Source organism: Pongo abelii, chromosome 14, assembly GCF_028885655.2.
Source record: "Pongo abelii isolate AG06213 chromosome 14, NHGRI_mPonAbe1-v2.0_pri, whole genome shotgun sequence".
NCBI classification, from domain to species: Eukaryota; Metazoa; Chordata; class Mammalia; order Primates; family Hominidae; genus Pongo; species Pongo abelii.
The window spans coordinates 37,083,653-37,101,023 of record NC_071999.2 but is presented as its reverse complement, the minus strand read 5'-3'; the positions used below and the strand labels follow the sequence as shown (position 1 = coordinate 37,101,023).

The 17,371-nt window shown below is 40.1% G+C and overlaps 1 protein-coding gene across 4 annotated transcripts in view; it reads right to left on the bottom strand.

Annotated features, from left to right (window-relative positions):
* FRY (FRY microtubule binding protein) overlaps window positions 1–17,371 on the bottom strand; it is a 448,789-nt gene that overhangs the window by 116,358 nt on the left and 315,060 nt on the right. For all 4 annotated transcript variants that reach the window (XM_054528883.2, XM_054528884.2, XM_054528882.2 and 1 more), the window contains 5 exons: window positions 8,353–8,611; window positions 5,916–6,098; window positions 3,570–3,656; window positions 786–1,045; window positions 189–378 (listed from right to left, as the gene is read on the bottom strand). In XM_054528883.2, coding sequence (XP_054384858.1) covers window positions 189–378; window positions 786–1,045; window positions 3,570–3,656; window positions 5,916–6,098; window positions 8,353–8,611 — 979 coding nt within the window. The remainder of the gene's footprint in view (window positions 1–188; window positions 379–785; window positions 1,046–3,569; window positions 3,657–5,915; window positions 6,099–8,352; window positions 8,612–17,371) is intronic.

The following is a 17,371-nucleotide window of genomic DNA, read 5'->3' as shown; positions in this document are numbered from 1 at the left end:
CTACTTGTCAGGGAGGAGTAATACATTATTCATATAAACACTCAATGGAATTTAGAAATGTGTAGGATGAAAATCTGATCCCATAATACTCCAGATGGCAGGCACAGTGCAATTTGCACTGTGAACTCTAGACAAACAAGCTAAAAAAAAACCTTACAGAATAATTCTTCTGAAGCATGTCATGTCACCTTGTTATCGTAGCTCACTGTACCATCAGGTGTGGTCGCCATTATTTCTGGAGTGGAAGCTCTTAAGTGTCCTGGGCTCATAATACTGGGTTTTGCAACTCCAAAACAAAGAATTAGGTAATTTCTCCACAAAGTAACATAGTTGTCTCCACTGCCGGCAGTGCTGGTTTTCTTGGCATTAATTGGGCTACTAGAAATACGGAGTCAAAAACAAAAGTGAAACTAAGTTCTGGATTTTAAATATCACTTATTAAATAAAGATCATAGGAAGTACTCAAATAGAGTTGAACAACTGTCGATTAAGAATGTTATTCAAAGAGTATCTGCATTAGATGAAAAGTCAAACAGAAGAACTTTAAAGTATCTTTTACCATTAAAAGTCTGAAATTATAGACTTAGACAATCATACTGATAATTAAGGCAAAAAAACACCGCTAGCTTTAGACAAAATTTTTTAAATGTTTTTACTCAGTGTTAAGAATTCTGTAGTAGGAAGTTCAGAAATTGGGATAACATCCCAATCTCTTGCACAAAATGAAAATTTAAGAGGGCAAAGGGAAAAACAAGAGGGCAGAGGAAAACACAAGAACCCCTTACTTTGGGTCCACCAGAGGCATCACCGACTGGAGCCGAGTGAAGGCATAAGGCCAGGCATAGCTGAGCGCTGTGGGGCAGTGCTTGGGTAAGTTCTCCTGCCGGAGGAAGCTGAAGAGGCAGAGGACCCAGGGGTCTTTGACAGACTGTGCGAATATCCAGACATGGGAAGGGCTTTTCACATCATAATGGCTATTGACCAGGACTGCGTTCCATTCCACCAACCACTGCAGATCCACATTGTGGGTGAGTGGTAATGTTGCCTGTAGGTATAAGAGGTAGGTTGTAAGTTAAACCTGAACTGAAGTTATCCATCCTCATCAGGGCTCAGCCTGACTACTCATTCTTGCACAGTGCTTTTCCTGAGTGCACTGGGCTGGCTTTGAATCTGAAACACCAATCCTGCACCTACCACATTTGACCTTGGTGTGTGGTCATCAGTCTTCCTATGCTAGATGATAAGCAGCTTAAGTGCAAAATTTAAGAACTTGGGTCAGATTTTGACAGGTTTATTGCCACAGAGCACTGTGCATCAGTACACAGAAGCTGTTCACTAATTATTTGTTGAATGAATATGACAGTAAATTTAAACTGAACCATGGATTCACTATTTTAAAATTCTGAAAAGTTATTCATCTCTGAGATTCACAAATGTGTTTTTATCATTGTAATTAACACATTCTTAAAGCTATGATCTCTATCTTTCTTTACACTGAAATATCTTCCCTTTGATTTACGGAGATGACTAAGCACAATCCCTTTTATGAAGGACATTCTACGGACAGTTTTTGAGGTAAAATATCTACATATTTTTATTTATTTATTTATTTATTGAGACAGTGTCTTGCTCTGTCACACAGACTGGAGTGCAGTGGTGTGATCTTAGCTCACTGCCACCTCCGCCTCCCAGGTTCAAGCGATTCTTGTACCTCAGCCTCCCCAGTAGCTGGGATTACAGGCAATCGCCACCACGCCTGGCTGATTTTTGTGTTATTTTTTAGAAGAAATAGGGTTTCACCATGTTGGCCAGGCTGGTCTCGAATTCCTGACCTCAAGTGATCTGCCTGCTTCGGCCTCCGAAAGTGCTGGGATTATAGTCATGAACCACCACACTCGGCCAAGATACCTACATATTCTTGCCCTATGATAGCAAGCAAAAATAAAAATCTCTTGAAATCTCTTGAAAGATAAATATCTATATTAGTAAGTTCTTATATTCCATTTTGTTCTCTTTTAAGTCTAGATACCAAAGTTCAGGGCACATCAATTTTCAAATAGTCTAGCTATTGTGCCAAGAGAGGACACTGCCTTTATGTTTGTTAGGCATGTAAAATGAGGAATTTATCTGTTGGGTTTATGAGTTCCCATGGGTAAGAGTGTTATAATTGTGACCTCAATGGTCAATAGGCTGTAAGGGGCAGAGTTGGAGCTACAGAGCCTGAGAGATGAGATGGCCGCATAGGCTCTGCCCAAAGCCTGTGACCCGAGAAAAGTACTGAATATCCCAGAATCTCTGTGTATTGAATTTATGACTTGGGAATTATAATGCTGATCTCACCACATCTTTCAGTGAATTACATGAGATAACAGCTGTAAAAACACCTGGCACAAAGTAGGCACTGCTTCTCCCATTACTCTCTCCCCGTTTCTGTACATCTTCCTAAGTGCAGTATTGCTGAGCTAGTTACCCAGTTTAAGATTTTGATTTTGGTACACAAAGAACAAAAGCACATGAACAAAATATAAAGTGTTATCTGTAGGCAAGTAGGATACGTACATTAAACAAAGCTTAGTATTCCGTTCCATGTCAAAACAATTTGAAATTCTAAAAGAAGTAGGACTATTTCACTATTACTGTTAAGGTCTTCACTACCTGGCTTATAGTTTTAGTGTATTATTATTATGACCATAAGCAAGAACAGGGCTACTAAAAATAGGAATCTGTTTTCAATCAAGTTAGAAAAGGCCATGAAGAGCTCCCAAATGTCTTCAGGTTTTGTATACATTTATAATTATCTGACAAGTATCTGCACATCAGGCATCGGCAACATCAGTAACATGGATTCTGCAAGGAGTCTCAGCTCTGCCCTGCCTCCCTTCGGCTATTTAGCCCAAATTAATCCAGGTCCTGTTAATATACTTTTATTTTTTAAAAGTCAGATAACTAAAATCAGTTTAAATTTCCCTTCTGCACTTGTTCAGGAAATTGAAAGTTGCCAATGTGCTTTCAAAAAGGAAGAATGTATTTGTGTAGTAGATAAAGCTCTCCTAGGTTCAGAGTCCAAACCTGGGAAGGAGAGTTCGAGAGCCTAGACTTCACCCTGGGCTCTAAAACTCTCCTGTTGCGTGACTGTGGACTCACCCCTTAACATTTTTGAGTTTCAGTAACTGTGAGAATCAAATCAAGTAATAAATGTGAAAGCACTTTGTAAACTATAAAGTACCACATAAATAGAAGTTACCTATTAAGTACAATATTAAGTGTTAAGTATAATATTAAGTGATAAGTACAATGAAGAAGGCAAAGTAATTTTCCTTAAGAATCCTGAGCAATTCTTCTTAAAATTGTAGTTTAAAAATATTATCTATATTCCTAAGACCCAGATTTTGTGTGAAATTTATCTGAATGTCTCTTAAACTAACATCTGAAAAACTAGTCTTATCTTCTTAAGTACCTTTGGATCAGTTTATTAATCCGACATAAACACCCAAATTATTCACTGACTCTCATTTTAGATAGGTCCAGAGCTTTTAAGAGCCATTAATTGGAATCAAATGTGTACTTACTGAATCCGAAACTGCTACATGAATAAAACTTTCTAGAATGGAAGAACTTAGCTGATCCATGACATCAATCATCGGCCTGTCGTCATCCTGCACAAAGGGGAGGCGATTACTCTCTATGGGAAAATGAATCCTCCCCACCCACCCCACCACCTTCGTCTGATACATGAAGCAGAACAGCTTGCAAGATAGTGATAAGGATTTTCTCACAGAAAAGTGAGTGCCCAGAGGGTGGAAGGCAGTGAGTAAAACTCCTGTGTTTCTGAGCTTCATCTTTCAAGTTTTAGCGGAAGATAATTACAGCTCCAATTTCACATTGTACTGAAAAGACATATACCTGAATTTCAGACTCATACATGCACATGAAAATCTACCAGCGCCATACATTATTCACGGCAGTGTTCATGTTATTAATTTTGAGGAGTAGAAATTCAGCAAGAATATGCTTTGTTAGACTACTAACTAAAATGCTACTTATTTTAAGTCATTGATCTGTTAAAACAACTGATAAATTGTTTACTGTGACTGAATTTTAGTCCCAAAGAAACTAGACTGACCACACACTCTTTGTAGTATCTACACAGTATGTAACTATTTGATATAAGATGCAAATTGGAAAGGGCACAAGAGAGAGTATCTTAGTGAAAATTCTATGTGAATAATACATAAATGAATGGATTCATTTATATATCATAAATTTATAAATTAATTCATCCATTCATTTATATATTATATATTTTATATATATAATGGTGATGGTGAATGGGATGGTGAATGAATATATAATATATAAATAAATGAATATTCATTTATATAATATAATATAATATATAATATAATATAATATTATATAATAATATATTATTATATCTAATATATATTATATAATAATATATATTATATATTATATAATATATATTATATTATATAATATATAATATATAATATAATATATAATATATATTATATAATATATTATATAATATATTATATATTCATTTATATATTATATAAATGAATATTCATTTATTTATATATTATATATTCATTCACCATCCGTTATTATGGAGAAATTTGAAAATATAAAATTATTTACTCAAAAGCCTTACAGAAAAGCCTTGGGATGTCTCTATTTGTGTGTGAATGACAATGGTTTAAAAAACATTATGGCTGGTCAAAGAAAGCAACATATGAGGAACATCTTTGATGCAATCTAGTGGATTAGCACTTAAGAAGAGGGGCATTAGAGGCATGTATATATATCTGTTGTTGAATTTTGGCTCTGTTACATTCTAGCTGTTGATTTTGGGGAAGGCAGTTAACCTCTCTAAGCCTCAGTCTCAGTATCTGTACAATGGGATAATAACCAAACCAATCCTTAGGTTATTATGAGGGTCAAATGAGATATTATTTAGAAAGCACTTAGCACACTACCTGACAATACATGGTAATTATTATTATCATTACTTTCATAATTATAAACTTGATGAAGGTTTGCTAAAATATAATATGTCTTAGAGAGTCATTTACCAGATGCCGGAGATGTGGCCCTGAAATACATCAGAAAGCTATCTGAAGAAATGTGAACAGAAAAGACTGTGAAGCTGAAAATATTTTATAAAGACAGTGACTATGTCAAGTGTTATAAAACCAAATTAGTTATTTTTAAAAGAAGAAAATAGAAAGTGGTAATTTTCTAAAGAAATATATGACATGAAAAGCTGGTCCTTCTTTCATCAAATTATGCATTTGGTTTGGCCACCCATGCCAGCTTGCAAGATAGCAATAAGTGTTTTCTCTGAACAAGGTGTACGGCGTTTAGCCAGATGTGGGGTGTTAGCAGGCATTGATCATGCTTAATAACTGGCTTCCTTCTCCCATTTCAAGAGGACATGTTTTTTGTGATGCCATTTTCTACCATCATCAAGATTAAACATCTTTCAATTTGCCAAACTCTTTGGTACCTTGATCATTTCAAATGAGATATATGATTTTTTCAAGTTTATTCTCTAATATAAAGCAATATCTTCTTAATTAGATGTGTGCTGAACACTATGAAGGAAATGATTCATAGCCTAAATTAATCTTAAAATTCTTCACTTCTTAGCAAAGTAATGTCCCTGGAGAACTGGGATTGGTCTTTTCTATTGCTTTTTAGAAAATATGACTTACATCTAGTAGATCAAGAATGCTATTACAATCGTTTAAAACTTAACAATGAATGAAAAATGTGACATCACATGTAACATAAACGTACATGAAATAGTAATGCATCATTTGTAGTTTTTAATCTAAATTTCAGAACAGCTGAAAGTAAGAAATGGAAAAATTCATAAGACTAATCCATACCTCAGGCTGCCCCAGGGCAACAAATAATGCTCGAATTTCCTTGAGGATTAAAACGGACAGTTTGCGTGTGGCCACCTGGAAACTGCAGAGTAAAACCAGAGCAAAACCTTCTACAGCGTGGAGTACACTGCAGTGGGGACCTCGTTCCGACTGAATTCTGTGACTGGAGCCATTTGCAATGAGCTGTTATGCAATAAGAACAACATTCTGTATTCAGCAAAATAACAATGGAAGAAGAATACACTCATATTTTATATATCTTTTGCACATTTAACCTTGTAAATATTAAAATAAATGACCAAGGTTTAGAACCAGACATGTCTATGAATTTATTATGATTCATGAAATATCCTAGATCCCCTTCTGTCTTTCAGATCAATTGTTGCTGCGGAATACCATCAACCATCTGTTACTTCTGATGAAAAATAACTCTTCAAAGGCTATTAATGTTAATAAAAACACAACTCCTTTCATCTATGCCACTTGGTATTACATTGTATATACAATCAAAGTGGCCAAAGTTGTTATTTAAATTCTCCATAGACTTTTGGATACTATTAAATCGAATTTTCAAACATTTACTTTCTATTTCTCCTTGCTTACTTGTTTGTTAGATTCTAATCTAGGTTTTGCACAGGTCTGTGATGGATTCTGAAAGTTCCCAATCCCCAACCAAGTGAATCTAAAGTAAAAGTAAGCCAGTCAACCGGGAAGTTTCCACCTTGATTTTTGTTTTCCCGTTACAAGCATATATAACCCTTGCTTTCTACCTATCATGTGTTGGCATGTCTACAACACAGGGAAGGGAGAAGGAGCTGAATGTCATCTCTGGGGTTAGCCTCTCAGGAATCCCAGCTGTTCCCCAGATGCTACTATACTGCTGTGAGCCTCCACAGTCTTTAGACTCTCAGTTACTCTTCTCCAGCCAGACCCCTTTCTCCATCTGCTCATTGCCAATGCCAAGTTCTCACCGCCCTGGTTCTCCTCTGACAACACTCCTCCTCAATGTGCTCTGCAAAATGTTATCACTACCTTAACCATTTAGGATGGAGACATGAAAGGATAAGGCAACCACAAGACTGCACTGTCTTCTCCGTGGATATTGAACAAAGCAGCCCATATGTTGCTGGCTAAAAATAACTAGTGGACAGCTGACTTTGATATACCTATATCCACATCCATATCCATATCAATATGTACATCCATATCTACATCCACACCTACACCTACACCTACATCCACATCCACATCAATATCCACATCCATATCCACATCTACATCCACATCAATATCCACATCTACATCCACAACCCTATCCACATCCCTATCACATCCACATTTACATCCATATCCATATCTACATCCACACCCACACCTACATTCACATCCATGTCCATATCAATATCCACATCCACATCTATATCCACATCTACATCCACATCCACATCCACATCACATCCATTTACATCCACATCCATATCCTATCTACATCCACACCCACACCTACATCCACATCCATATCCACATTCACATCCTTATCTATATCCACATCCATATCACATCCACATGTATATCCACATCCACATCCTATCTACAACCACATCCACACCCACACCTACATCCACATCCATATCCACATCCACATCCTTATCTATATCCATATCACATCCACATGTATATCCACATCCACATCCTATCTACATCCACATCCACACCCACATCCACGTCCACATCTACATCTGCATCTACATCCACACCTACATCTACATCCACACCTACATCCACATCCACATCCACATCCACATCCACATCCACATCCACACCCACATCCAGCTCTAAGTCCCTGGCCTGTAGTCATTTGTTCTTACAAATAGATTTGCAATCATACTTCTCTGAAAAAACCAATTTCTATTCCCTAAATAGCCTTGTGAATGTTAACAAGTCTAACCTGATGTGGAATATCACGCTCTGAGTTTCTTGGTCACAGTTTATGCCAGTGGAAGAACTAAGGCCCACCACCAGGGAGGAAGTTCCTAGGTGGCTGGAAGTAAGAATTCTAAAGGTTCTAGACTGCCACTCATTCACATATATGAATAAAAGAATATAAATTCGGTCGGGCATGGTGGCTCACACCTGTAATCCCACTACTCTGGGAGGCTGAGACGGGAGGATCACTTGAGGTTGGGAGTTCGAGACCAGCCTGGCCAAGACGGCAAAACCCCAATCTCTGCTAAAACTACAAAAATTATCTGGGTGTGATGGCGTGCACCTGTAATCCCAGCTACCCGGGAGGCTGAGGCATGAAAATCACTTGAACCAGGAGGTGGAGGTTGCAGCGAGCCAAGATTGTGCCACTGCACTCCAGCCTGGGCAACAGAGTAAGACTGTCTCAAAAAAAAAAAAGAATATAAATTCATGGGTAAGGTGTGAAAATCACCTCTGAATTTCTGATTTTGTTGGCTTGTTCATAGACTTTTCCTTGTGTCTGGATGACTAGTTTCCACTGGGTGAGCAGCTGCAGCAGCAACTTCAGGGATGAATCAAGGAGTGTGTGATGCATATCATTTACTTCCCGGAGCAGGAAGTTGGTAAAGCCAAATAGTACATCTTCTCTCCAATCTGAGAAGTCAACAAGTAAACCCTGAAGAGAATTTTGTGCAATATGTCGCAATTCATCATCCATATGAATAGAGAGCCTGTGAAATGAATAAAGGAAAATAAAATCATTTACTTTATTAACTGGTCTTCTAGAGCTAACAAGGAACATCTATTAATATATATCTTTTCTACTTGAGTCTGAAAATGGGTCTCCCTTATTTTTCACTTAGTAAATGACTTACATAAATACCTTTAACAAACTTCTAATTTGGCCAGGCACAGTGGCTCATGCCTGTAATCCCAGCACTTTGGGAGGCTGAGGCAGGTGGATTGCCTGAGTTCAGGAGTTCAAGGCCAGCTTGGCTATCATGGTGAAACCCCGTCTCTACTAAAAATACAAAAATTAGCCAGGTGTGGTGGCACATGCCTGTAGTCCCAGGTACTTGGGAGGCTGAGGCAGGAGAATGGCATGAACCCGGGAGGCTGAGGTTGCAGTGAGCCAAGACTGTGCCACTGCACTCCAGCCTGGGCAACAGAGTTAAACTCCATCTCAAAAAAACAAAACAAAACAAAATAAACTTCTAATTTTAGAATTACTGAAGTGCTGCAAAGATAATACAGAGTTTTCCGATATAGCGTTCTTCCGGCCTCCCCTAATGTTAACATCTTATATAACTATGGTACATTTATCAAAACTAAGAACTTAATATTGAGATGAAGCTATTAACTACTTTACTCAGATTTCACCAGTTTTCCAATGATGTCCTTTTTCTGTTTCAGGATGCAATCCAAGATACCACACTGCATTTAGCTGTACTGTATATGAACACTTTTTAATACATCACTGGCTACAGAATAAATTAGTATCGAATCCTATTCTTAAGGATGAGGAACCTGAGTACTGGAGAAGCTAAAGGACTCATCCGGAAGCTCAGCATAAATGAGCAATCAGAGTCAGGCCTGTGGTCCTAAATCGGTTTTGGTTCTTGGGATATTTGGCAATGTCTGGACACATTTCTGGCTGTACATTGGGGTGTGGTACAGGCATTTCTCTAGTGGGTAGAAGCTAGGGATGCTGCTAAACACCCTACAATCCTAAAACACCCTACAGGACAGGTCCCTGTGACAAAGAATTTTCTGGCCCAAAATGTCAATAGTGCCAAGGTTGAGACATTTTGAGTGAGTTAACAGAATTCTAGTGTTATCTGTGGTTTAATCTAGAACAACACAATAATATTAAATCTTGACATTGGTAGGGTGGATTATTGCTAACATACTGCTTTACATATTCATTCATTTAATAAACAAAGGCTTTTAAGAGAGATCCTCCTAAGATTCAGTCACCATATGCCCTATGTACAGCACTTAGGATATGGAGTTCGGTGTGGCTGTGTCTATCAGGTGAGGTGCCTGCAAGAGCGAGGTGTGAGACAGTGCTGGAGAGGAAGCAGAGGCAGCTCACTGAAGGGTCTTTGGGCCACCCAGGGAGACAACACAGCAGGGGAGGGGTTCAGAGTGTGTGCTCTGGAGTCAGAATGCCTGGATCAGGGTCTTGCCTCTGTCACTTATTAGCTATGTGACTTCAGGCTAGTCACTTAATCTCTAAGCCTCAGATTGGTAAAATGGGGATACTAACTGTAACTGCATTCCATAAACCTGTCGTGAGGGTCACTGAATGATCCATGTGCAATGTTTAGCACTGCACAGAGCACAGAGTAAGCACTCAGTAATGTTAGCTATTATTAGAAGAAAATGAATGGTATCCTGAAAGTTATAGGGAAAGAAACATGATTAGATTCGCTCTTGAGAAAAGAGAGTCAGGCAGGAATAGGGAGAATGTCTTGGAGAAGAAACAAGGCACAGACCATCTAAGAGGTCACCACAATGACTTAAGCAACAAGTGGTGAGGGCCTGACCCAAAGCAGAGAAGTGTGGTGGGGCAAGCGCAGACGGAGGCCAAGATATTTAGAACTCAGTAGCCTGGAGGTGTTCAGTGTCAGAGAAGAACGTGGCAGAGTCAATGGGGGCTCCCATACCCAGGACAGATATTATCACCAACAAATACAAGACAACATTGTCGCTCTTAACCATAAGGAATTTGCTCAAAGTTAACAAAGGGAAGAGCCAGGAATTCAATTTAGGACTTCTAATCTTTAATCCAAAATACTTCCCACAAAACAAGCCTGGCACAAGTCACCCCAGTTATCACTCTCAAATAGATAGTATTTCAAAAGTTTGATAATATAAGCAAACTCTTGTCTTATTTTCTAAAGCATAAAGTACACCAATTGGTCCAGTTTGACAATACAAATCAGGTAAAAAGCTCTTTAGTTCACAGATTTACACTGAGCCAGGGAACATATTTTCTGTCTCAAAAGCATGTAAAGTCCTACACAGACACTGAGAAGGAAAATCTAAGCTAATTTTTCAGGGACGTCTTATGCAATTAAATCTACAGTTCTTCAGTAGTTGCTGAAAGAAGAATGAGAAGGCTTTCACATGGGCTTCCAATCTAGAATTGTCTAAAACAGAAGTTTTCAAACTTTCTTTATATTTCATTCAGATCTATCTTTTTTTCCAACAAAAGTTTATATAGAGCTCTGTGGTGGTGAATTTTATATGTCAGCTTGGCTGGGCCTCAGTGCCCAGATATTTGACTGACATTATTCTGGATGTTTGTGGATGAGATTAACATTTAAATTAGTGGACTATGAGGAAAGCAGTTTTCCCTCCCTCATGTGGGTGGGCCTCATTTGACCAGCTGCAGGCCTGACTAGAACAAAAGATTGGACTCCCCTGAGCAAGAGAGAATTCTACAGCCTTTAGACTTCATCTGCAACATTGGTTCTTCCTGGTTCTACAGCAGACTGTGTTTGGATTCAAACTGGAAACTTGGCTCTTCTGAATCTCCAGCCTGCCGGCCTTCAGACAAGAATGGCAGCACTGGCTCTCCTGCATCTTCAGCTTGCTGGCCCCCCATGAAGATTTTGGACCTGCCAGTCTCCATAACTACATGAGCCAATTCCTTACAATAAATCTCTTTCTCTCTCTATACATCTTATTGTTTCTGTTTCTCTCTGCAGAACTCTAATACAAACTTCAATATATAGATACATAAAACCTGAGCCACTCTGGTTAAAGCTGGCGGTAAAAGGCCTGAAGCCCACCCATTTGGGGAGAAAACACTCCTTCACTCGCCAAGCAGCTGAGTCACCTCTGCAGTCCATGGTTTGAAAACACTAGTTTATGAAAAGCACTTGAAGTCATTTCCCCATCTTATGTTTATTATTCTAATTTACTATATTTATACCTGTCTATGGTCCTGAAGGTCTTAGAAAATAAGCTTCCACAGATAACAAGCCACCGTTTTTAGGACAGGTAATAGTTTAGTAACCAGGAATTGCAGACACTACATAAATGTTAACTGAGAGTAATGACAGTGTTCACAATTCTGTGTCTCCCACGAAATTCATATGTTTAAGTCCTAACTCCCAGTACCTCAGAATGTGACCTTATTTGGAAATGAGGTCATTGCAGATGTAATTAGCTAAATTAAGAAGAGGTTGTGGGCCCCTAATCCAATATGACTGGTGTCCTTATAAGAAGGGCAATTTTGTAGACAGACAAACACATGTGGATAATGCCATATGAAGATAAAGGCAGACATCAGGGTGATGCTTCTACAAGCCAAGGGATGCCAAAGAGTGCCAGCAAACTACCAGAAGCCAGGTGAGAGGCTTGGAGCAGATTCCCTCTCATAGTCTTGAGCAGGACACAACCCTGTTGACACCTTGATCTTGGACCTCTAACCTCCAGAACTGTGAGAATAAATTTTTGGTGTTTAGGCCACCCATTTTGTGACACTTTGTTACGGCAGCCCTAGCAAACCAGTATAATCATGAAACCATGCAAGCACCAAGGACGAAAGCCATGTCACAGTCTATTTTCATGAAGCCTTTAAGTAAGGGCCAATACTTTCAGCTTTCCAAATAAGATTGATTCTACTCGTCATCTAACTTTGCTCTCACGCACAATTTGCAATCTAGAATCTGTTTTAACTTCAAACCCACAATGCAGGATCATTTTCAGGACTCTTGGAGCCCCAGGGCAGTGTAGTCCTTGCTATTCTTGGTGGCCATGTCTCTTAAAATGACAGTGTTTACATGCTCCACCAGTGAAAGGCTCAAAAATATTCCTGGAGGATGAAGACCAGGGAGGGGAAAGGGCTTCTGGGATAGAAGGCTCAGCTGGCTATAAAAGTGGAATGTTTGTAGAAGAAAAAGGCCCAGCTGCCACAGAACTGAGACTGAATGGAAATCACCTATCAAGACGAGTCTGTGGGTAGCAGGTGAGGGGTAAGGGGAAGAAGCTGTGAAAAGGACAAAGCTCCCTCCCTGTGTCTGTCCCTCGAAGCATATAAGCAGAGAGCTGCCTGTCAGATACAGTTGCCATCTCTTCCACTCAGTTCTTCCTCATTTTTACTTTTGTTAGATTTTGACCAGATAATCAAGATCTTGTGAAACACATGGGATTTTACATTATAAAGCGGGGAAAAAATAGCTATCTAAAAGGGAAAGGAAGCCTTGGAGTTACATGAGAAAGATGTCCAGCTATTCTGACTACTCAGGAAAGTAGCGTGGAGCTGGCCTATAGATTTACAAATCCTATTAGATCTCCTTCTTTAGCAAGGATGAGGGTGAGGGACAGCAGTTCCCCCAACTGGGCCATCTTCATAGAGAAACTAGACCAGGAAAGAAAGAACAGGTCTCAGCTGCAAATTAAACAGATGCAGTTATAATTTTAAAAACTGTCCTTTGAGAGAGTTTGGTGGCAACAATTAAGAGAGAACAGAAAGACTTTAAGAGAAAGCAACTTGTGAAGATGTCTGGCTAGCTTGGGGAACTAAGGCTAAATTTCTGAAAAGCTGATTTGGTTCTCAGAAGCCTAAAATAAAAGAAACCAGTGTTGCCAATACCAATTGCAGCTGCCCCTTCCAGGCAGCTGGGTTCAGGAGCACTAAGCAGGCCTGGCATGATTCTCACTGCTCACGGCAGAAAGCGAATGCATAGCTGTATTCTGCACAGGCCACCTGTGCCACTGCCAATGGTCCTGGGCCCTGTCTGCAGTGATAGAGAACAAGTGAGTGGTGTGATCACAAGGGCACGTGCTGCTCAGACAAGGGTGCTACTGAACAAGTCAGGACATGTCATAAAATGAGGAAAAAATAGAACTTGGGCAAAGCTGCTTTCTTGGTTGGTCAGATCAGAAATATGACTTTTAATGGAAAACACTTGTGTAAGGTGAGCTTCAGATTCTGATGGAATCAGCTTAGTAGCTTTTAATAATGTTCTTGTACAGAGATGCATGATAGAAAAGGGATGATTTCAAATTCACAAACCATATCCAGAAGAAAAGATAAATTAGGAGAAACATCCTCCTTTGAAGTAGGCAAGATAAGCAAAAGCTTATTAGGAAGAAGTGCCCCACAACGTCACCAAGGGCTGTGGAGGAAGAAACACTGAAAGTGAAGCCCAGCAGACAAGGATTTCCAAAAGAAGGAGCTTGAGAGAGGTGGACTGTTCACTACCAGGGTAGTTCACCAGAAGGGGTGGAAATTTCTTCTTGGAGGCTATTAAAGAATGAACCCCCACCTGTTTACAGTGGTTCGAACTATATCTCAATTAAAATACAGAAATATGACTAAGTGAATTATTGAGGCAATATATACAATTGAGACGAGTTCTCTTTCAGCTACTCCAAACAACTAACCACTTTTCACAACACAGGCATATGTGGAAAAGGGAAAGCAGAATAAATGTTTAATAATTTTTAGATACCCTAGAAGACTGTGGAATCTGTGTATGCATTATCTTAGAAGTTTCTACAAATAATAAGGAAACACCATATAAAATGTGTTTATTATTTTGCATAAAACCAATGACATTTGGAAAATTCTATAAATTTGGGCAATCAGATTTACCCTTCTGAAATTCAATGTCCTTATCTAAAAATAAGAATGAACATGTGCCCAGCTTACCTAACATAATGTGTATGAAATGCATTGTATAGCACGGTGTATGTTCTTTGAATGTGAAGATATCTAAAAATAATAAACTACCATTTGCTGAGAGCTTTGAAAGAGGAGGGTGAATACTCAACAGCAAGCCCTTGGTGCATGCAAAGCACTGCAGGAAGTGACAAGGACAGGAGCCTGTGGACTGCTAGCAAAAGCTCCCTCTTGTGGTCAAATGACAGCGCAGGAAACATATAGGAGAGGAGAGGGAGAGAAAAAGATGGCGGCTGCCAAGGGGCGACAGTTGCCCTTTCTATCTGGAGAATCCTCAGGGATCCAGAGAGCTGAGCAGGCCAGGCTCTGCAGAGGATGGGAAGGAAGCACCCCCATGGATCTCACCACGATGTCAGGAGGGCCTGTGAAGCTCCCATGGAGCCACATGGAAAGGTTCTCACACTTGGCTACATTATGAGCTGGCTGAACAATACATGTAAAGTCAGAAATCTAGTAGCTTGAAGAAGGCAGTTTTCCAGCTTCGTTGTATACACTGTTGTCATGTGCAACATACTAATATGTGTCTGAGGTGTAAGTGTCTGTGGTATTCAGCCATTACTCAAAGTGCAGGAAGGGCCCGGGAGCCGTTGTATGGGACACACAGTTGAAACTCCTTACAGGGAACTGAGCTGGGAGGGATGGACAACCTGCATGACCACTGCCCTTATTTTACCAATTATGAAAAAAAAACCAAGTTTTTAAGTAAAAAACGTACCACGGATGTGACTGTGAAGTGTCAGAAATAACAGGTCTCACCCCTCTCTGACTAGACCATATATTATCTCAGGTCAATTGAATCCGAAGGCAACTGGACTGTGGGGGTATAAAGTGACTGAAGACTTCTTGTGTGGCACTTGAAACCCACATTTATTGCTCTTGAATTACTTCACTTTTGTCCTCTGACCCTCTCGAGGAGATCTGAAGAGGGTCATTTTCTCACAGGTTAACAGGACTCTATGTGCAGGTCGCTTACTCTAGTTATCCTTCCCCCTGAGGAGAACAGCCTCTGGCTTCTTTTGATGCTTACTAAAAAGGTCCCTTCATGGGTTTCCCATATAAGTCCAGTCATTTTCTTGATTTCTCCCTAAGACTTAAACTCTCAGGAATATTTATTTGTTCTGTTCCCTCAGAAAAAAAAGAAAAACAAAAAAAAACCCCACAAAAAACAGCACCCATTGCTTTGGGCTTGGTAAGAATGTAACTTACAATAAGCAGGATGCACTATAAATAGCACTAGCATTCCAACCACATCTGACAGAATTCCCTCCCAACACGCCTGCACCATGGTCTGGGGGTTTGGGCGTCGCTGGATTGGGCTGTCAAGGTGATTCCAGAGGTAGGAGCCTCCCACTCAGACTTATGGCAAAACAGCATTAGAGACTTTACCAGAAAGAGAACACTGCATGCCATTCAAAAAACTCGGTACTTCAAAGGCCTCAATGTATATAATCACCAATTAGACTTCTATTGAATAAAGTGAACTTACCTTCTACTTCAATTTAACTGAAAACTTTTTCCCGCAGACGCCTCCTCTGTCTAACCACACGTCTTGTCATCTAGCCCTCGCAACAGTCCTAAGAGGTAGGCAGTCTCATTCCAATTTCACCAAAATTTTTACCAAGGGAAAAGGATAGGCTTGAGGGTTAAATAATTTGTCTGGATCGTGCAGGTAGTAAAATGGCAAAGGAATGTAGGGAAATTAAGTTCAGGCTTTTAGAGAATTGTTTTCTTCCCATTCTTGTGTCCTGCTTCCTCCATGTCTGTTAGATGGTGGCCATCTTTGTCCAGATGGTCAAGAGGCCTTGGAGAGGGGCTTTTCGCTCAGCCACCTGTGCTCTGGGGAAATACACGTCTCCTGGTCATGCTGCCCCCTCCAGTGCTGTCCACAGCAAACTGACAGGCTCTCCTTTATGTTTTTGGTAGCTCTAGCCCTTGTCTCACAGCTTTTCTTTATTCTCAGTCTCTGCCCTCATCCTGGGTGACTCAATATTAGCATGGATGACCCTTACAGTCTTAGTCTCTCTTTCCCTCAGCTTCCCCCAGCCCCTAAATCACTGTGTTCATTATTCTTTGGAAACCCACTCTTTGTTCCTCCACAGGTCTTCCCCTTGCCCTGAACTGGAAAGCCCTTTTTGATCCAGGCTTATTTTTTCCCATTTCTCTCTGCTTTCCTGCTTCCAGGGAATGTACTCTTCGCTCCTTTGTGGTTGCTAGGTCTCAAAAGTTACACCCTAAGTGTGGACTGGAAGGAAGAAAGATCCACGGCTGGAAGGCTGCTGATGACAGCAGAAAGAGGCTACAGGGGTGGGTGACATTGGCAGCCAGAAGGTGGAAGGCTGTGGTCAGAGAGCACAACGGCTTGAGATCATGGTTTTGAAGGTAACAGATCTTCAGGAAACCTTCACATTCAGCACTGTTCTTGTGCTAGTGGTGTCAGGAAGGAGGAAGGGAGTGGCTGTGTCCAAACGCGAATTAGAGAATGGGAAAGGGCAGTAGGTTCTAAAAGCTATTACTAGATAGCAAGAGGTAATCAACAGAGGGACCCAAGCTGGCTGCCCACGTAAGAGAGGACCATGACCACAATAACCAGGAGACGCGGGGCTCCACGGGGACACTCAGAGCCTCAGGAGGCACCAGATTATGTGCAGCCATGTGGGGTGGAAGTTTGGGTTATTTATTTGAATATTGATGGGAACGGTGCTCTCAGAAGGTGAGAGAATGTGAATAAACTAGGCTATGCATAATGCATCATTCATTCAGTCAGCATGACTATTTGTTATCCTTCTCCAGG